The sequence below is a fragment of the Malaclemys terrapin genome, chromosome 1 (assembly GCF_027887155.1).
Source record: "Malaclemys terrapin pileata isolate rMalTer1 chromosome 1, rMalTer1.hap1, whole genome shotgun sequence".
Taxonomy (NCBI): domain Eukaryota; kingdom Metazoa; phylum Chordata; order Testudines; family Emydidae; genus Malaclemys; species Malaclemys terrapin.
The window spans coordinates 83,793,177-83,815,558 of NC_071505.1; the positions used below are offsets into that span (position 1 = coordinate 83,793,177).

The 22,382-nt window shown below is 44.4% G+C and overlaps 1 protein-coding gene across 3 annotated transcripts in view; it reads left to right on the plus strand.

Moving 5' to 3' along the window:
* The window catches only part of CFAP54 (cilia and flagella associated protein 54), a 216,749-nt gene that overhangs the window by 173,925 nt on the left and 20,442 nt on the right, over positions 1-22,382 (plus strand). For all 3 annotated transcript variants that reach the window (XM_054028552.1, XM_054028545.1, XM_054028538.1), the window contains 6 exons: positions 191-299; positions 3,749-3,854; positions 4,620-4,718; positions 6,474-6,615; positions 16,691-16,894; positions 17,724-17,935. In XM_054028552.1, the coding sequence (XP_053884527.1) occupies positions 191-299; positions 3,749-3,854; positions 4,620-4,718; positions 6,474-6,615; positions 16,691-16,894; positions 17,724-17,935 (872 nt within the window). The remainder of the gene's footprint in view (positions 1-190; positions 300-3,748; positions 3,855-4,619; positions 4,719-6,473; positions 6,616-16,690; positions 16,895-17,723; positions 17,936-22,382) is intronic.

Genomic DNA, 22,382 nt, shown 5'->3' on the forward strand with positions numbered 1-22,382 from the left:
TGTCATACCGATATCATACATTATATTTAAAAGCAAACTGAAAAAAACTGAATATGTGCCCATTACTTGCTTATCAGCAGGAGAAAAGGAAAGACAATGTGTTTCCTGAGTTTCCTGCAGGAAAAAGCAATTTGGGTCTTGCAGAGAAAAGAATAAAATCATGCAAAACTGCTTTGTGTTTCTTTCTTAGGTAAGGTAGAGCGCCAGATTATTGAAGCAGGTAACAATAAGTCACCACGAGCTGCTGAAACCCTGTTGGATGCCATAAAAGTGAGCCAGCGAAATGATCAAAACTTTGGGTAAGGAACTGTGAATATAAGTTTTCAAAATACTTTCTCACTTTAGGTACTATGTAGTGTTTGGCTTTATTCTGGGACTTTGTGTGAGGCTTCTTTTATAAAGGACAGGCTTCTTTCCCTCTTTGTGGAGAGATTTTGTCTATTCCAAGATAAAAGAAATATTGATATAGTTTCTTATGTAATGTAAATGTTGCAGGGGTTTAAATATACATTTCCATACACACTGAAATAACCAACACATAAGTATTACGTTAGATAAAAGTTAGAGCTTTCAGTTCTGTTTTGGAACATGGACCCTCTGTTTCAGCTCCAGGAACAAAAAGTGCTAAATTTAAGCTGATGGTTTTATTTCATTTTAAAAAACATGAATTGAAGTCCACATCCAAAGGATAGAACACAGCAGTGCAGCTGGCCACTCAGCAACAACAGCAGGACTAGTGACTCGATAGTGAATGTTAGAAGTCAACCAACATCAATATGAGCAGCAACAGGAAGAGCAGAGGAAGAATGGGGTGGCCAGGAGCTTCTCCTGAAATGGCTGATGGAGGGGTCCAGTGCCAGTGTCAGAACTGACTGAGGCTGCATGAACCAACTCAGACCTCAGACTGGCCAAATTGGGCCCAGATGATGACTTTGCAGACTATTTGATTACATTAGAGAGAGTAACAGCAGCAACGGAGTGGATATGAGCTTCTAGGGGGAGCTCAGGTCACCTACCAAGGTCTCAGTGAGGATGCCTGACATCATAGCATAGTAAAGACTATTGTCTTGAGCTATCACCGTCACTCCTGATCTGAACCCTATTATTGCCCAAGGGATCTTCCTCAAGCACCCTGGAAGCCCAATCTAGAGCTTGGGAGTCCTAAAGAACTTTCCAGACCATGACTTCAAGAGCAGTTTGGCCTGAATATGTGGAAAAGGGCAGCTGGGGATCCGAGGGGGAGTAGGTGAGGAGTAGGTGCATGTAGCCTGGTAAGCTAAAAGAGTTAGCAGACCGAAACAATCGAAAGGACAGATGGAGATGGAGAAGGGCAAATGTGCCTTGGAACAGAAATGAGAACAGTGTTCCTTGGTGTTAGTTACCAGCAAAAAGCAGGCAATAGACTGGAAGGATCTAGAGGTCTGATCTGAGGCAGTGAGGACCAGGATGCGCAGCTCTGAGATACTGGACATCAAGATTATTAGTTTCTATTCCTGACTCAGGGAGCAGATTGTGGACTCGTGGTGACATACAGTATAGCCAAATATAGCAATGCCCCTAATTGGGTTCTCTGTGGGGACAAAACTGGGGTCCTCTGCATGTAAAAACATGATCCTCTATCACTTGAGCCAAAGAATCAGAACTCTGAGCACAGAAGCAGCAGCAGAGTCATAAACCTTTATATGTGGCTTACCTTCTAGAGCAGGGGCAGGCAAACTTTTTGGCCTGAGGCTGCATCGGGTTTCCAAAATTGTATGGAGGGCCAGTTAGCGGAGGCTGTGCCTCCTCAAACAGCCAGACGTGGCCCAGCCTGGCCCCCTATGCAACCCCTCCTCCTTCTCCCTGTCCCCTGACTGCCCCCGGAACCCCTGCCCCTTACTGCCCCCCACCACCCCATCCAACCCCTCGTCTCATTCCTGACTGCCCCCCCGGGACCCCTGCCCCATCCAACCACCCCTTCTCCCTGACCACCCCCGGAACCCCTGCCCCTGACTGCTCCCCGCCGCCCCATCCAAGCCCCCCTTTCATTCCTGACTGCCCCCCTGGGACCCTGCCCCCATTCAACCCCCCTGTTCCCTGCCCTTTGACCCCTATCCACACCCCGCCCCCTGACCACCACCCCGAACTCCCCTGCCCTCTATCCAACCCCCCCTGCTCCCTGCCCCCTTATTGCACTGCCTGGAGCACCAGTGGCTGGCGGCACTACAGCCGCGCCACCCAGAGCACCAGGACAGGCAGCCCCGCTGCCCAGCTGGAGCCAGCCATGCCACTGCGCAGCACAGAGCACCGGGTCAGGCTGGGATCTGCAGCTGCACTGCCCCAGGAGCTCGCAGCCCCACCGCCCAGAGCATTGCGCCGGCGTCGGAGCAAGCTGAGGCTGCGGCAGAGAGGGAACAGCAGGGGAGGGGCCGGGGGCTAGCCTCCCAGGGCAGGAGCTCAGGGGCCGGGGGGGGTCCCGCGGGCCGGATGTGGCCCATGGGCCATAGTTTGCCCTCCTCTGTTCTAGATGGTGACACAGTGCCATATTCTTAGTGTAGGTTTCACAAGCATCTAATGTGCCATGTTCCTTCTGAAAGAATGAGTGGCGAAGTAGATGAGACATAGTTCTATATTAGAGACCTGGGTTCTATTCTGGATTGTACCTGAAGTGACCTTGTGCAAGCTCTTAGTTATCTTATCTGTGAAACTGGTTAATGAGAGTTATTCCCCACAATGTAAAATGTTGGCTCAGAATAAGAGCTGTGACGTGCACAGAAATATTGACAACAGTTTTGAAGAGCTGGGTTTAGAACTCATGATCTTTGATTTTGTTGTTTAGTGCACCTTCCTTAGTCTACACAGCAGTGTGTTGGAAAATATCTCTCTCTCTCTTTTTGCTTCACAAAAATCATGTCCCTGCTGGAACATATCACAATAAATCTGTGAATTGGCAACCGTTCAGCTTGTGACTGTGTTTGGAAAGAGGACTGCATAGTCAGGAGACTGTTTCACATAGGAAGAGTCCCGAGAGAGAGACAAATAGGAAGCCTGGAAAAATTACAGAGACCTACAGGGAGCAGGAATATTAAGGAATCTCTCCAACCATAGAGTCTTGGCCCACGATTATAAGGACATGTAGGAAATGGTCCAGAGACAAAGTGAAGAGGACACCCTGCTTGAAAGTTTAGGGTCTCAGGGTCAGATCTGAGTTGAGGGAGGGATTATGTTTCCCTGTACCTCAGCTGAGCCCAGTGCGGGGCTGAAGGGGCTATTTTGCTTTGTCTGCTTTTATTCTGGAAGAGGAAGGACCTTTGTATAGGTTTGGCTGGAGAGCTATACCCCAAATCAACCATCCACGAGAGAGAGAAACTGAGGCAGTGGACATGTGACCTAACATTGAAGCATTAGACTGTGCTTATAGGAACATATACACATTGTGTACATAGAACCAAAACAGTTTGACAAAAACAGCTTTTGTTTACCAAGTGCTTGTTTCCATATTACACAAAATACGTTTTGCATGTTCCTAAATAGTTATGCCATTTGTTAGGTTTTCTTGCTTGGTATGGTATGCCTTTCTTACTTGAAGTCTTTATATCAGGACTGGATATTTTTCTAGAAGATCTGCTATAGCTCAAATAGGAGTTATGGGACAGATGTAGGAATCACTGGAGTTCTACACCCTGTATTATGCAAAAGTTCAGACTGGATAATCGTAATAGTCCCTTCTGGCCTTAAAATCAATGCATCTGTGTGTTTATTTTTGCAGGCTGATAAGGAAATCCTACATGGAGATAGCACTGTTATATTTCCATTTGGCTACATATAGGGAAGAGGCTTCACAAACTGTTAAGATAGAGGCCTCCAAAACAAAGGTACATCCTCCTTTTTTTTAGATCGTAACCTCCTCAGAGCATGGACCACGTCTTCTTTTAGCACATTGTGGACACTACCACAATATATATTACAAATAAATAATACTAACGTAAAGTACAGCAGTAGGATTCTAATTTAGTTAATTTGGTTTATGCTATTTTTTGCAATGTTAATGTATATAAAAATGGTTTAAAATAAACAGGAAAACATTGAGGTCAGAAGAATAACCCCAAAATTGTGGCTTAGTTTCAGATTCTGTACTAATGAATTTGTGGTTCTCAAACAAAGTATCATTATAAACTGAACCTTCAAACGTTTTTCAGAGTGCCGTTACTCAGCATATTGTTATTTGTATAGTGTTTTACAACTGGAGATGAGGGGCAACATTGCAGACACAAAAGACTAGTGTACTGCAAGGTACAGTTACAAGTACTAGACCATCAGGGAAATACAGGTCAATAGGTAAGGAAAAAAGAGGTAGTAGAAAGGTGTCGCTTAAAACTCAAGACAATGTTTACTGGCAAAAAATGGAAAAAGCTGTATACAAGAACTATGTAAGAGAGGGATCATGATGTGCCTTCAAAAATACAAAACTATAGTGGAGACCTGTTTGGGTGGTTTTAAAAATACATCTGTGACTTTTCACAAACGTTACTGATTTCTGTAACTTAACTACCATGACTCCTCCAGGACCTGCTCCCCACCAAGTATGTATTTCCATGGCAAATCTACCAACCTAATTATGAACTGTTGCTAAATTTTAGACTACTCCCAAAGAACACTTGGCTTCTACTGAGAGAATCACCGTTGTAACTGAAGTGTACAGAGCACAGGCCTGGATTGCAATCAGAGCAGCTACACAGGTTGGTGTGATATTTGGGGGAGATTTTTTTGTGCTTGATTCTATCTTTGGGTATGACTACACAGCAAAAAAAAAAAAAATCCTGTGGAGGTGCGTCTCAGACCCTGGGTCAGTTGACTCGGGCTCTGTGATAAATGAAGAGGGGTGAGTAGCTCCCTTTTATGGACATCCAGACAGCCAGTAACTATAAAATCCCTCTTAGTAGCTGTTCTCTAATTGCTCTACCTGTAAAGGGTTAAAAAGTCTCACTGCTATGCATAGGTAAAAGGAAGTGAGTGGGCACCTGGCCAAAAGAGCCAATGGGAAGGCTAGAACTTTTTTAAATTTTAAATTTGTCTGTCTGTGGTTGTTCTCCCAAAGAGAAGGGACAGAGAAGCTATGCTGTAAGAAGCTTGGGCCAGGTATGAAGAATCCTCAGTATCATACCTAGAAACTACTCATTTGAAACCCCAGATATGTAAGTAGATCAGGAAATGTCTAGGAAGACGCTATTAGGTTTATCTCTTTTATTCTTTTATGGCTTGTTGATTCCTCTGTGCTAACCCCAGCTGCTTTTTGTTTTGCTTGTAACCTTTAAGCTGGACCTCAAGAAAGCTATTCTTGATGCTTAATCCTTGTAGTTGTTTTTTTTTTAAATCTAGCAAATGCCTAAGTTCCCAGATGTATTTTCTTTCTTTTTTTATTAATAATATTTACCTTTTTTTAGAACAGAATTGAATTTGTGTGTCTTAAAGAGGTTTGTGCACATGTTGTTTAATTAGCTGGTGACGACAGCTGATTTCTTTTTTCTTTCTTTCTCAGCTCTTCCCCGGAGGAGGGGGTGGGGGTGGAAAGGGCTTGAGGGTACCCCACAGGGAGGAATTCCCAAGTGCGTCTTCCTGGATTCTCAAAGGGGTTTTGCACTTGGGTGGTGGCAGCATCTACTCATCCAAGGTCAGAGAGAAGCTGTAACCTTGGGAGTTTAATACAAGCCTGGAGTGGCCAGTATTAATTTTCAGAATCCTTGCGGGCCCCCACCTTCTGCACTCGAAGTGCCAGAGTGGGGAATTAGCCTTGACAGGCTTGCATTGCTGGACTAAAAATAGCAGTGTAGGTGTTCAGACTTGGGCTAGAGCCTGGACTCTGCCGCCCACCCTGTTGCCAGGTTTCAAAGCTCGGGCTCCAGCCTGAGCCCAAACATTTACACTGCTATAGCCTCACAGCTCAAATCCCGTGAGCCCAAGTCAGTTGACATGAGCTCTGAGACTCGCTGCCTCATGTTTTTTTTTTTGCTGTGTAAACATACCCTGTATTCTACTCCTACCAGCTGTGAAGAGAACACAATGCAGGAGGGACAAGAATTAAAATTCATTGAGACTTCTGCCAGGCATGTTATTTGGAATACTTAAAATGAATGCTATATGAGCAATGCTTTTAATCTCTCCTGGCCATGTCTGACACAGGTTGCTTTTACTTTGATACAAAGCAAATCTAGGAATTAAGTGCCTTATATGTATGCATACGCATTTGACATGTGGGCAGACATCAGTGGCATCCAGGTGAGGATGTCTGATTTGAAATCACTTGTGTAATAATTAAGTTGTCAACAGTAATTATCTATTTAAGTGAGATATGTACTGTATGTCAGAGAGAAATGGAAGATTTCCCCAGTCACCTCTCGTGTTGGGTGCTTAATTTTTTGTAGTCTGTTTTCTAGTCTCAATATGTATAAATATTACAGTGACCTGATTCTGACTAAATTAAATGTTAATTTTAGGTCAGTGAAGCTATGCTTGCCTCTCAGCTATTAATTGGAAAGAAGAGTGTTAAAGGCCACCAAGTGAAAGCCACAACACAACAGAACATCCCAGAATTTGCTTCTATGGACCTTCTTGCTTCATACAAAGATTTTTTGTCTGGTATTATTTTATATCTAACAATTGTAGAGCATTTAATAATCAATGGAAAATATCCATCACATGTAATATAACAGTGAATTTAATATGTAAATTCACTATTATATTACAAAGTCAGATCATCTGGTTTACCTTGGTATTAGGTTCAATCACTTGTGTTTTTTTTGGCAGAAAAGAAACATGAAAGCTTTCTTATTAGTTTTTCATGCTTGCAATACATTTTATTTGTAATATGTGTAAGATAAAGACACAATCCTTCCTGGCCTTGCAAAGAAGTACAAGACTTAAAGAAGAGGGAACATCTGCCACTGCCCTAGTATACCCTTACAGGAGCAGGGCAAATTACACTCCTAGTGGTTTTAGTGCCAGCTAACTCACCTGCCAGCACTTCATATCACCAAGGGAACATGGCCAACTGAGTTAGGGGAGTTACTGGGTACCTAACTCCCTGTGAGCATGCTGGGGTTGGCAAGTAAATCAGTGTGTGTGGTGGGAGGGATGGACACACTGCTAAATGGTTCCTTTTTAAGACAGCTGCGCATGCTGAATCAGGATTATCTGAGCCAACCTGCCCTATGCCTAGAGCAGGAGTGGGAAAACTACAGCCCGCGGGCCGGATCTGACCCCTTGGGAATTTGGATCAGGCCCGCAGGATTGCCCCCCGTGGCGCCGTGGGCCCCGCGCCACTCTCAGAAGCGGCTGGCACCACGTCCCTGTGGCCAACGGGTGGGGGGCAGAGGGCTCCGTGCATTGCCCTTGCCTCCAGGCACTGCCCCCCGCAGCTCCCATTGGCTGGGAATGGGGAACCACAGCCAATGGGAGCTTCAGGGGAGGTACCTGGAAGCGCGGCAAGGGCAGCACACGTGGAGCCCTCTGTCCCCATCTTCCAGGGGCCGCAGCGCTTTCTGGAGCGGCGCGGGACCAGGGACAGGGCAGGCATGCAGGGAGCCTATCCTACCCTGGTGCGCGCCGCTGCCACCCCGGAGCCGCTTTAGGTAAGCAACGCCGGGCCAGAGCCCAAACCCCTCCTGCAGCCCGCCCCCCAACTCCCTGCCCTAAGCCCCCTGCCTGCACCTCGCACCCCCCTGCACCCTAGTTCCCTGCCCTAAGCTCCCTTGTATACCCCACTCCCCTCCTGCACCCCAACTCCCTTCCCTGAGCCCCCTGCCACACCCTGCACCCCTCCTGCACCCAACCCCCTTCCCTGAGCCCCCTCATACACCCCGCACCCCTCCTCTGCCCCAATCCTTTGCCCTGAGCCCCTTCTTGCACACCACACCCCCTCCTGCACCCCAACCCCCTGCCCTGGCCCTGCATACAATTTTCCCACCCAGATGTGGCCCTCGACCCAAAAAGTTTGCCCACTTCTGACCTAGAGGGATGGCTCCCAACCCTCTGGTCAGCCACCATTGCTTCTTTTCACATAGTGAGTTAGGGCAGAATTTTTCTCTAAAGGTTAGTTTTACCTTGGAGTGTCTGAATTTGGAATAAAAAAAGAAATATTACTAGTAGTCAGTAAGGTTCTGTTTGATTTGTTTTTCAAAGGAATTCTGACATTAAGCAGTTAAAACTGTTATTAGGGCTGCAGATTAGCCATGGCATTTTTTATCAAAAATTCTGGAGCACAAATGGTAAATTCAGTAAAAGTCATGGGTCACTACATTTATTGTGACTGCTCCCTGATTTTTTTATTAAAAAAAAAATACCTTCCTCCTTGCCCCACCCCAACTGCAGTAGCCCCAGCACTGCAACCCTAATCGCACTCTGTGAGGAAGGGAGAGGAGACTAGAGAACAAGCCTGCCTCGCATTCACCCTGGGTAGTGGCAGCTCCTGCAGTGCCTGTCCTGCAGGACTGTTCCTGGTGCCCCATGCTCATGCTGCAGCTGTTCCACGGGGTTGGGCCCAGTGCCCCACTCCAGCTGTTGTGACCTAGTGCGCAGGGTTGCATTACTGCTCAAGTTTGACCATCCCACATCTCCCCCATTATGATGGAGGGGCATGTGAGCCAAACCTGAGAGGCACTGTGACTCCACATGCTAGGTCATAATGCCACTTAATGAAGTTTGGCCCACCTATCCTCCCCCCATGATGCAGGGATAGTGGGGCCGAACCTGAGCAATGATGTGCCTGGTGAATGCAGAGCAGGCTCACTTTCCAGTCTCCTCATATCTCCTCACTGGACTGAGGTAGGTTCACTCTCCAGCTCCTACCTCCCACTGCTTCCTGGGCCTCCGCTATGCATTGGGCCAGTGACCCAGCCTTTGGGAAAGTCACACAGACAGGGAGAAAAGTCACAGTGACAAACCTGCAGCCCTAATTATAATCTATTATAGTTATTATATCCTATTAATCAACCACTATCCAACACTATCTTTCCAGTCCAGTAAATAAAAAAATATATATTCAGTAGAGTATATGTAAGTCCCAGCCAAAAATAATATTTTGTGATCTTGCATTCGTTGATTCATAACAAACCCTGTTCCTAGAGCTACACAGAGATCAGTCTAATAGTAAAAGTAAACAAAAAAGATTTCCTTAAAAATCAAGCTCCAGTTGAGAAACAAAGTAAAAAATTATCCCTATTTGCTGAATGATAAAAGCTAAAATTAACAAAGGGAGATTTTTCTCCAACCTCTAAAATTATTCTGCAAACAATGGAGCTCATTAAAATGATGAAATGGCAGTTTTTATTTAAGAAATAATTTCAGTGAAATAAAGTGTTGCTGTGGAACAATGATTTTGAAATGCTATGTAAATACCAAGGCAAAACAGAGATGTTTATATTTTTTGAAACAGAAAACCTTGATGCTGTGATAACATTCTGTTCCAATGACTTAATTTCAGTTATTCCAAATGACTACTGTAGATGGAATTATTGTGTCTGATACATGTTGGTGAAGTGGAGCAATGACTGCTTACTACACCACTGTTAAATAGATGTGTTGTGATTGGTTTATAAAAACAGATGGGTTGTGTGCTACAGCCTTCCATTAATTTAATTGTCTGGCATGAGTTCCATTTGCTGACAATTGCTTATCATTTTTCTTTTAGCAAATGTTGCAGGTGTTTGTCCTGGTTGTTTTGAGAGGGAATACAAAGGAGAATGGAGGATGTAGAAAGGAAGTAATAAGCCATAATATGAAAAGGAGAATTGAAATGAAAATGAGCAACACAGCATGTAAAATATTAGATTTAGAGGCACTAATGAGGGAAATTGTAAAAATTTCATTTATATACAGTGTGGGCATTTTACATTCTGTTTTTACAATTAACAATGAAATGATCTTTAACAATGAAAATGGGAATAATGGAGGCATTACTTATTTTTCTATATGCACACATAATTAGCATAAACTGTTGTTTGGGAGATTGCCATTGGGAATTAATACCAAAGGTTTTTTTGAATGGTTGTAAGAGACAGACAAGAATGTAGAGAGAGATTTTGTAGGCTTTGAAAACAGCAAGGAATTGGAAAAGAGACTAAATCAGGCATAGTTCAAATAGTGCTGCCAGGCCTGCAGATGCAAGGATTCCCTGTGTTATGTGCAGAAATACAAGTGTTAATACTCACTACTCCAGCTCTACTGTTGCATTGTGCGGATTACATTCTCTTTTGTGCTGTGAGCTTTGTGCTAATAATAGCTTCTTTAAAGATAGCATCTGGGCATGATTCTCACTTCTGGATCTTAGTTCCTTAGCTCAAGACTGGCAAAAGTGATGAAACTTCCCTAGCTCTTAGAGTTTTTCTTACCCTGGAGGGCAGCAGTAGCAGGGTAGAGTGTTAGCCTCAGTGATCATTCTGCTCCACACCCTGCTGAGTATAGATTGTGCCCTCTGAACAGTCAGTTATTTCCTTTTTGAAGTTGGCAAAGGAGTTTCATGCAGGAGACTGCCTCACCAGCCATCACTCCTAAGGGTTGAAATAACAAAAAAGGAGCTTGGTCTTGCAAGTATTCTGGGAGCAGGATGCCCAACTGGTTTCATGGAGTTCAGTATTCAGTGCACTTGCAAAATCAGGATCAAGTTCTATAAGGAGGGTCAGAGACCCATACATTGTATAAGTAACCTGGCCTTTAAATGATTTCATTAAAAGAAAGAAATAAGATTGGCCAATGTGCTTTTTGAGTTTGTCATGGATTAAGTAAAACAAGAGATCTTAAACAAAAGATCAAAAATCAGAAATAACTGGAACACAGAGTGATTTTTATTATAATGGTCTTATTAGGTTGGGTTTAGAACCTACTGCACAGTGAAAATGAAAAGTCAAAGTCTGATCCCGCAGTGGATTGCACATGCTGTGCCCAGATCGAACCCTATTGACATCAGTAGTGTTCTACACCCACCTAGCAGTCTGCCTGTGCACTACCAATGGGAAGATCGGAGACACTACAGGCAAAAGCCAAAGCATGGAAATGTGGAATGGCCTAATATGACATAATGGAAGAATCATATCAAAAACTTTATGCACTCTGGAGCTAGTTCACATCTGTTAGGCACAGCCCAGAGTAAAGGTATGTCTACACTACGAAATTAGGTCGAATTTATAGAAGCCGGTTTTATAGAAATCGTTTTTATACAGTCGATTGTGTGTGTCGCCACATAAAATGCTCTAAGTGCATTAAGTCAGCGGACTGCGTCCACAGTACCAAGACTAGCGTCGACTTCCGGAGCATTGCACTGTGGGTAGCTATCCCACAGTTCCCGCAGTCTCCACCGCCCATTGGAATTCTGGGTTGAGATCCCAATGTCTGATGATGCAAAAACAGTGTTGTGGGGGGTTCTGGGTACATGTTGTCAGGCCCCTCCCCCTCCGTCAGAGCAACGGCAGACAATCGATTTGCACCTTTTTACCTGGGTTACCTGTGCAGACGACGTACTACGGCAAGCATGGAGCCCGCTCAGCTCAGCTCATTGTCACCATATGTCATCTGGGTGCGGGCAGACGTGGTACTGCATTGCTACACAGCAACAGCTAATTGCCTTTTGGCAGTAGACGGTGCAGTATGACTGGTAGCCGTCATCGGCTATCTGGGTGCTGGCAGACATGGGGCTGCATTGCAAGGAGCTGCTGCTGTATAGCCTTTTGGCAGTAGATGGTGTATTACGACTGGTATCCATCATCGTCGTACTCCTCTGTGAGTTCGGTCAGAGGCACCTGGGCAGACATGTTTTGTCTCCTGGAGACTCAGTCCTTCCAGCAGTCCTATTGAACCGTCTTGATGATGATGGCTAACAATCGTAATACAGCATCTTCTGCCAAGCACCCAGAAGATGACGATGGCTATCAGTCATGCTGCACCATCTGCTGCCAGCCTAAGATGTAAAAGATAGATGGACCACATTTGTTCTGTATTCATTTGCTTTCCCCTCCCTCCGTGAAATCAACAGCCAGCTAAACCCAGGGTTTTGAGTTCAGTCTTTGGGGGGGCCCATTCTGTGTGACAGTTGTTTGTGTTTCTCCCTGATGCACAGCCACCTTTGTTGATTTTCATTCCCTGTGAGCCATGTCATCACTCGCCCCTCCCTCCCTCCGTCAGACAATAGTTTCGTGCCTTTTTTCAGCCCAGACGCCATAGCACTGGGATCATGGAGCCCGCTCAGATCACCGCGACAATTATGAGCACTATGAACACCACGCACATTGTCCTGGAGTATATGCAGAGCCAGAACATGCCAAAGCAAAACCAGGCGAGGAGGCGATTGCAGCGCGGCGACGAGAGTGATGAGGAAATTGATATGGACATAGACCTCTCACAAAGTACAGGCCCCAGCAATGTGCAAATCATGGTGTTACTGGGGCAGGTTCATGCCGTGGAACGCCAATTCTGGGCCCGGGACACAAGCACAGACTGGTGGGACTGCATCGTGTTGCAGGTGTGGGACGATTCCCAGTGGCTACGAAACTTTCGCATGTGTAAGGGCACTTTCATGGAACTTTGTGACTTGCTTTCCCCTGCCCTGAAGCACCAGAATACCAGGATGAGAGCAGCCCTCACAGTTGAGAAGCGAGTGGCGATAGCCCTGTGGAAGCTTGCAACGCCAGACAGCTACTGGTCAGTCGGGAATCAATTTGGAGTGGGCAAATCTACTGTGGGGGGCTGCTGTGATCCAAGTAGCCAACGCCATCAAAGACCTGCTGATATCAAGGGTAGTGACTCTGGGAAACGTGCAGGTCATAGTGGATGGCTTTGCTGCAATGGAATTCCCAAACTGTGGTGGGGCGATAGATGGAACCCATATCCCTATCTTGTCACCGGAGCACCAAGCACATAAACCGCAAGGGGTACTTTTCAATGCTGCTGCAAGCCCTGGTGGATCACAAGGGACGTTTCACTAACATCAACGTGGGATGGCCGGGAAGGGTACATGATGCTCGCATCTTCAGGAACTCTGGTCTGTTTCAAAAGCTGGAGGAAGGGACTTTCTTCCTGGACCAGAAAATAACCGTTGGGGATGTTGAAATGCCTATAGTTATCCTTGGGGACCCAGCCTACCCCTTAATGCCATGGCTCATGAAGCCATACACAGGCAGCCTGGACAGTAGTCAGGACCTGTTCAACTATATGCTGAGCAAGTGCCGAATGGTGGTAGAATGTGCATTTGGATGTTTAAAAGTGCACTGGCGCAGTTTACTGACTCGGATAGACCTCAGCGAAACCAATATTCCAATTGTTATTGCTGATTGCTGTGTGCTCCACAATATCTGTGAGAGTAAGGGGGAGACATTTATGGTGGGGTGGAAGGTTGAGGCAAATCGCCTGGACGCTGATTATGTGCAGCCAGACACCAGGACAGTTAGAAGAGTACAGCAGGGCGTGGTGCACATCAGAGAAGCTTTGAAAACCAGTTTTGTGACTGGCCAGGCTACGGTGTGAAACTTCTGTTTGTTTCTCCTTGATTAACCCTCCCCCCCACCCCCCCGGTTCACTCTACTTCCCTGTAAACTAACCACCCTCCCCTCCCCCTTCGAGCACCGCTTGCAGAGGCAATAAAGTCATTGTTACTTCACATTCATGCATTCTTTATTAATTCATCACACAACTAGGGGGATAACTGCCAAGGTAGCACAGAATGGGTGGGGGAGGAGAGAAGGAAAAGGACACACTGCAGTTTAAAACTTTAACTCTTATTGAAGGCCATCCTTGTGATGCTTGGGCAATCATCTGGGGTGGAGTGGCTGGGTGGCCGGAGGCCCCCCCACCGCGTTCTTGGGCGTTTGGGTGAGGAGGCAATGGAACTTGGGGAGGAGGGCTGTTGGTTACACAGGGGCTGTAGCGGCGGTCTCTGCTCCTGCTGCCTTTCCTGCAGCTCAACCATACGCTGGAGCATATCAGTTTGATGCTCCAGCAGCCAGAGCATCAACTCTTGCCTTCTGTCAGCAAGCTGACGCCACCTATCCTCTTCAGCCGGCCACTTGCTCTCTTCAGCCCGCAATTCAGCCTGCCACCTCTCCTCTCGTTCATATTGTGCTTTTTTGCACTCTGACATTGACTGCCTCCACGCATTCTGCTGTGCTCTGTCAGCGTGGGAGGACATCTGGAGCTCCGAGAAAATATCATCCCGAGTCCACCGTTTTCTCCTTCTAATCTTCACTAGCCTCTGCGAAGAAGAAACAATTGCAGCTGGTGGAGGAGAAGGGAGAGGTGGTTAAAAAAGGCACATTATAGAAAACAATGGCTACACTCTTTCATGTTAAATTTTGCTGTTCACGTTACACAGCACATGTGCTTTCGTTACAAGGTCGCATTTTTCCTCTTATATTGAGGGCCTGCCAGTTTGGTGTGAGAGATCACTCATGCAGTGCCAGGCAACAGAATTTGGCTTGCAGGCAGCCATGGTAAGCCACAGTCTTTTGGCTTTTTTAATCTTCATAACATGTGGGAATGGTTTCAAACAGCAGCGCCCTCATTTCCCATACCAAGCACCTGTTGGGTTGGCCATTCAAAATGGGTTTGCAATGTAAAAGGAGGGGCTGCGGTTTCCGGGTTAACATGCAGCACAAACCCAACTAGCTCCTTTCCCCTCCCCCCATACCCAATTCTCTGGGATGATCACTTCACCCCTAACAGCGGGGAATATTTCTGTTCAGCCGAGCAGGAACGGGCACCTCTGAATGTCCCCTTAATAAAATCACCCCATTTCAACCAGGTGACCATGAATGATATCACTCTCCTGAGGATAACAAAGAGAGATAAGGAATGGATGTTGTCTGCATGCCAGCAAACACCGGAACCATACTCTGCCATGCTTTGTTATGCAATGATTCCAGACTACGTGCTACTGGCCTGGCGTGGTAAAGTGTCCTACCATGGTGGGCGGGATAAGGCAGCCCTCCCCAGAAACCTTTTGCAAAGGCTTTGGGAGTACATGAAGGAGAGCTTTCTGGAGATGTCTCTGGAGGATTTCCACACCATCCCCATACACGTTAACAGACTTTTCCAGTAGCTGTACTGGCCGCGATTGCCAGGGCAAATTAATCATTAAACATGCTTGCTTTTAAACCATGTGTAATATTTACAAAGGTACACCAGAGGTCCCTTGTGTGCCCTCAGGGTCTGGGAGCACGCCTTGGGTGAGTTTGGGGGTTATTGGTTCCAGGTCCCGGGTGATAAACATAGCCTGTTGGGGAAACTGGTTTCTCCGCTTCCTTGCTGTGAGCTATCTTCATTGTCTTCTTCATCATCTTCCTCATACCCCGAACCCGCTTCTCTGTTGCGTGATTCTCCATTGATGGAGTCAAAGCACATGGTTGGGGTAGTGGTGGCTGCACCCCCTAGCATGGCATGTAGCTCCGCGTAGAAGTGGCATGTCCACGGCATGCCCCGGACCTTCCGTTTGCCTCTCTGGCTTTGTGGTAGGCTTGCCTTAGCTCCTTAATTTTCACGTGGCACTGCTGTGCGTCCCTGTTATGGCTTCTGTACTTCATGGACTTTGAGACTTTTTCTAATATTTTGCCATTTCGTTTACTGTTATGGAGTGCAGCTAGCACTGATTCGTCTCCCCATATGGCGAGCAGATCCCGTACCTCCCGTTCGGTCCATGCTGGAGCTCTTTTGCGATCCTGGGACTCCATCATGGTTACCTGTGCTGATGAGCTCTGCGTGGTCACCTGTGCTCTCCATGCTGGGCAAACAGGAAATTAAATTCAAAAGTTCGATGGGCTTTTCCTGTCTACCTGGTCAGTGCATCTGAGTTGAGAGTGCTGTCCAGAGCGGTCACAATGAAGCACTGTGGGATAGCTCCCGGAGGCCAATAACGTTGAATTCCATCCACATTACCCCAAATCTGACCCGGAAAGGCCGATTTCAGCGCTAATCCCCTCATCGGAAGTGGAGTAAAGAAACTGGTTTAAAGGGTCCTTTAAGTCGAAAAAAAGGGCTTCATCGTGTGGACGTGTCCAGGCTTAATTCGATTTAATGCTGCTAAATTCGACCTAAACTCATAGTGTAGACCAGGCCTAAGAGAAGTCACACTGTCCTATGGGGCCCATGGGGAGTCATTGCTTTCAGGAGTTTTCTAGCTCAAGGACAGTGCACCTACTGCCTGCACCCCCCCTTTATTGGGTACAGCCTGCTCCCCAGGCTGGTGCAGAAAGGGGTGGGAATATATTCCTCTTCCTCCTTCCCAAACCGTTTGTGTCTACAGTCTCCATGTCCTCAGGGGACTGTGCCCCATGTAGGCCACACAAAGATGTTGAAGATGCCATGTGCCTCTCCTCCTGCCTCCCACCCCAGCGTGAATTCACATAAGGACCAGGCAGAATATGGCTCCTGATGTTAAAATTTTGAATGTTAAAAACATTTTCTCCTGACTGGTAAACAAATATGAAAGCAGGTTGGAAAGGGCTTTACAGTTACTTCCCTTGTATAGCCACATTGCTGGGGTCACAAATGGCATTTCAGCTGCAGATGATAAAGTTCAGCACAAGACTCAGAAATAGCATTGAAAATAAAATTCTCTTTTGGTGTGCATTTTAGTTTCTTTTTGCTGTGAAGTACACCTTAGCTTTTAAACTTGCAAATTGCAAGGTTGAATAAAATGGGTGTGAGTTAGGTTTAATTGTTTTTGCATTTGCAGATGGATATGAGGTTCGCTATAAAAACCTTATGGCCTCTTCTATCAAAAATGAAGAAATCATACAAAGTGAAAAGGACCAAATTGAAAGTGAAGGAACAGAATATAATATCTCCAAGGACAGCCAGTGGAAACAAACTATAACATGGGTGCATTTAATCCGCTACCATAATTACTTAATAAGACATAACATGAGCCCTCTCTTTGGTATGAACTGTCAATTTTACTTTTTTTTCTTGATGCCAGGGGAATTAGGGGAGTTATTCTCTGGGACTAACTCCAAAGTACCTGATACTGATCCTGATTCTGACCTCTTTTGCACTGTGTAAATCAGGAGAAACTTCACTGAAGTCAATGGGGTTATGCCAGTGTAAAACTACTGTAAATGAATGTAGACTTAGACTACCATATTATGTCTCTTTTGCATCACTAAATGGGTCTCTTGAAATTGATTTCTTGCTATTATTTCAGTAAGCTATTTCATTTTCAAACTGTTGTTTTTTAATTATGGAGGCCTAAGAAAATATTCAATTGTCAAGGTGATAGTGAGAGTTGCACTTAAAAACAACATTACATCCCAAGCTCCAGGGGTGGTTTTGTTCCGCCTCAACTGTTGTCTCAGGGTAAACCCCTAACTGAGCTCCTGGGAGAGATGGATTCTTCCTTCCACTGAGCAACTCTTAAAATAATCACCTCAGAAAGTGTTTTTTTTCTGCAAGCACCAAATGGGAGGTGGGTGCTCTAGTCTGTCATAGAATTGTATGGATTTTTAAGCTACTTTTGTTATGTTTATTCAGCTACAGACAGCCCTGGTCCATGACTGTGGCTTCAAGGTGCTACAACAATTCAAATAAACAATAATGATTAAGAACCATCAGTTTAGGAATTCTGCAAAAAAAATTTACAGATTCGTTGCTGAATTAAATAATATTTAAATTTATTATATGTTTTGGATTTATAAATGCCAAGCAGTCATAGAAAGTCTATATTTCTAAATAGCAAATGGTAAATTAATGAAGATTTTCTCTTTCCAAAGCTGTCTCCAAATCAACACCTGGATCATTTTCTATGGAAGATGCACTGTTCACTTCTGTTTTTGATACAGGAATTGTTCTACGTTTAGCAGAAATGCATATTTTCCTTAAAAAACACCTGTATATCTATTCAACATGTTGTCTTGAAGATTTTCCAAAACAACTGCAGTTTTTAGAAAAACCAGGTGCTAATCTGGCTGCTGTTCCTGTAAAGGTATGTTTTAAAAATTATTTCCCTGTCACGCTTGCATGACATGCCTTGCACTCATCATTCATGGAGAGCTTCATGGACTCTCCAAATATTCTGTTTCTTACCAGCTGTTCTACAAGGGTGAAATTCACACCAGTGCACAGGGCTAGCACAACGCCCATGCCACACTTAAGTCCTATTCAAGCCTTATTTTAAAGAATTAATTGTTGCACCGGCTTTTGTGCTGATCCTCTGCACAGGAGTGAATTACATCCAATGTACATTGTGTCTATAGCATGAAAAATAGTAGCAATTAAACAATGTTATTTTAAATGAAAATTTTCATAAAAAGCTAAAGAAAATTTCAGTGTTATTTGATAGAAGACCAATACTTTTGCCTTATCCCTTTGTTAAATCCCCATGCATCACACCAAAAATACCACAATACCTAATACATATTCAGATTGTAAAAACCTTCTATCCTGTCAGAATTGTATGTTTTGTATATATTCTATATGTTACATACAATATTATGAAACATTTTCTTCAAAAAATTAATTATATTTGTCTAAAGAGGACACTGCAGAGGTGTTTAGCTCCAGATTTAATTTATTTTTAAAGGCGTGTTACAATTGTAAATATGCTTATTAGACCAGCTGAGTTGGTAGTTTTAGAGTCAGTCCTTTCAGGACTGAAGGGTTGCAAACAAACATGTCAATTAGTCCAGTCCAGATCTCACAGTCATAGAATTTAAGGCCAGAAGTGACCATCAGATCAGCTATTCAATTCTCCTGCATATCAGAGGCCACCAACACAAACCCAGCACCCATACACTAAATCCAAAGTATTACAGTCCACAGGAGCCTAAACTATTATGTGAAACAGGCAGAGCATGGGAGAGACTGACATATACCAATGCCCAAGGCCCTTGGAGTGGAAGGGAATGATAAGTGAAATATACACAGATTATCTCAGTGGGTGAGCTGCACTACATGCTGCAGAGGAAGGAGAAAAAACCTAAAGTCACTGCCAGTCTAGGGGAAAATTCCTTCCCAACCCCACATACAGTGATCAGTTAGACTCTGAGCATGTGAGCAAGAATCAGCCAACCAAGCATCTGAGAGAGAGAATGCTCAATGCCACTTTGGAGCCCTGGCCCGCCCATCAGTATCCCATCTCACATGACCATCTCTGATGCTTTAGAGGAAGTAGACCAAACAAAACCATCTAAGAATACACTGCGGCGGTGAGGGGTGTCCTTTCTTGAACCCTACAGCATGCCAGCTGAAGCCCTGAAACATAAACTTTTAAGAACATAATATATGAATTGGAAGAGACCTCCCCAGGTCTGCTGAGCCCTGTCCTCCACCATCACAAACAATCCCATCATACAATCCCACTCTTACATTTGTCCATCTCTCTCTTAAAACTAATCTAGTTTTTTCTCCCCACAATTCCTATTGTGAGGATATTCCAGAACCTCACTCCTTTGATGATTAGTAACTTTCTGATTTCCAGTCTGAATTTGTTTATGGCCAATTTATATCAATTTGGTCTTGTGTCAACATTGTCCTGTAGCTTAAATAGCCCTCCCTGGTGTTTATTCCCCTCCCCCGATGAGAGCAATCATATACCCTCTAAGACCTCTTTTTTCTAGGTTAAATAAGCCAAGCTCTTCCAGGAGAAACAAAAATAGGTCTTGAACTAGGTTCCATGATTAGGGAAGTTGACTAAACTGAAGAACTCAAGCATCTGAATATGAAGAAGCTTGGAATTACTGTAAGTCAAAGTTGCAGAAACTATCTGAAGCCTGCGTCCAAAGCAAGGGGAAGAAACTCATAGAGAAGAGTTGCAGACTAAACTGGATGAACAAGCATCTCAACAGATTGTTAAGAGAAAGCAGAAAGCCTACAAGGAATGGAAGAAGAATGGATCACCAAGGAAAGCTAACTCTTGGAGATCAGAAAGTGTGGGATAAAGTGAGAACTACCAAAAGCTAAGCAGAACTGGACATTGCAAAGGAAATTAAAACCAATAGTACGATGTTCTGTAGCTATATAAATAAAAAGAAAACAAGTAAAGAAGTGGGACCACTAAACACTGAAGATGGGGTGGAGATTAAAGATAATTTAGGTATGGGTCAACACCTAAACAAATACTTTGCCTCGGTTTTTAATAAGGGGCAATGGCAGGGTGGCTGATGGGAGCAAGAGTGTAGAAGTAGAAATTACCACATCCAAGGTGAAAGCTGAAGCAAAACCCGAGCAACTTAATGGGACAAAATCAGGGGGTCCAGATAATCTCCATCCAAGAATATTAAAGGAACTGGCACATGAAATTGTAAGACCAAGAGCAAGGATTTTTCATGAATCCATAAACTTGGGGGGCATATCCCAGGATTGGAGAATTGCAAATATAATACCTATATTTAAGAAAGGGGGGAAAGGGTGATCTGGAAAATGATAAGCCTGCTAGTTTGACCTCAGTTGTATGCAAGGTCTTAGAACAAATTTTGAAAGAGAGTAATTAAAGACAGAGAGGTAATTGGGATAAAATACAACATGGTTTTACAAAAGATAGATCGTGCCAGACCAACCTGATCTCTTTCTCTGAGAAGATAAGATTTTCTAGACAAAGGAAATTCAGTAAATCTAATTTACCTGGATTTCAGTAAAGCATTTGATACAGTTCCATGTAGGAAATTGTTAGTTAAATTGGAGAAGATGGGGATTAATATGACAACTGAAAGGTGGGGAAGGGACTGGTTAGGAGACCTTAACCTGTCATACTGAAAGATTAACAGTCAGGTTGGCAGGTGGTTACTAGTGGAGTTCCTTAAGAATTGATTTTGGGACCAGTCTTATTTAACATTTTCATTAATGACCTTGGCGCAAAATGCAGGAGTGTGCTAATAAAATTTGTGGATGACACACAGTTGGGAGGTATTGCCAATATGGAGGAGGACCGGAATATCATACAAGAAGATTTGGAGGACCTTGAAAACTGGAGTAACAGAAATGGGATGATATTTAATAGTCATGTGACAGGTTGGATCACAGAAACCCCCTTTGGGTCTGCCACCTGATGTGCCAAGACTACCTCTGAGCCCGTTTTCCTCCGACTTCAGTGTCCTGCCTGGTTTGAGCCAGACATGCTAGCCTGCTACAAACACAGACCCAGGTCTGAACAACATCCCCCAAAAGCTGCCAGCTTAACTGAAAACAGCTTAAGAAGTGTTCCTGTCTCCAACACTCAGATGCCCAGCTCCCAATGGGGTCCAAACCCCAAATAAATCCGTTTTACTCTGTATAAAGCTTATACAGGATAAACTCATAAATTGTTTGCCCTCTATAACACTGATAGAGAGATATCCACAGCTGTTTGTCCCCTCCCCCCAGGTATTAATACATACTCTGGGTTAATTAATAAGTAAAAAGTGATTTTATTAAATACAAAAAGGAGGATTTAAGTGGTTCCAAGTAATAACAGACAGAACAAATTACCAAGCAAAATAAAATAAAACACACAAGTCTAAGCCTAGTACAGTAAGAAAACTGAATACAGATAAAACCTCACCTCAGATGTTTCAATAAGCTTCTATCACAGACAGGACACCTTCTTAGTCTGGGCACAATCCTGGTACAGTCCTTGTTCCAGCTCAAGTGGTAGCTAGGGGATTTCTCATGATTGCAGCCACCTTTGTTCTGTTCCACCCCCTTATATAGCTTTGGCACAAGATGAGAATCTTTTGTCTCTCTGGGTCCCCACCCCTCCTTCTAAATGGAAAAGCCCCAGGTTTAAGATGGATTTCAGTACCAGGTGACATGGTCACATGTCCTGTGAGACCCAAAGTCTTCATTCCTCCCAGCCTGACTCACAGGAAGGCCTGCAAGCAAACAGAGCCACCCACAGTCAATTTTCCTGGTTGATGGGAGTCAAGATTCCAAACCACCATTAATGCATAATTGCATAATTACAATAGGCCCTCAGAGTTATATTTCATATTTCTAGTTCCAGATACAAGAATGATGCATACAAATAGGATGACCACACTCAGTAGATTATAAACTTTGTAATGATACCTTACAAGAGACCTTTTGCATGAATCGTATTCCAGTTACATTATATTTACACTCATTAGCATATTTTCATAAAATCATATAGAGTGCAATGTCACAAGTCATGACCTTGCACTTTGCATGTAGGGACTAACAACAAAAATTTCTGCTATAAGCTGGGAATGTATCAGTTAGAAGTGACAGAGGAAGAGAAAGACATGGGTGTATTGGTCAACCACAGGACAACTATGAGCCGTCAATGTGATGCAGCTGTGATAAAGGCCAGTGCAACCATAGGATGCATCAGGCGAAATATTTTCCGTAGAGACAGAGAAGAGTTATTACCATTATAAAAGGCACTGGTGAGACCTCATCTGGAATAATGAGTGCAATTCTGGTCTCCCATGTTTAAG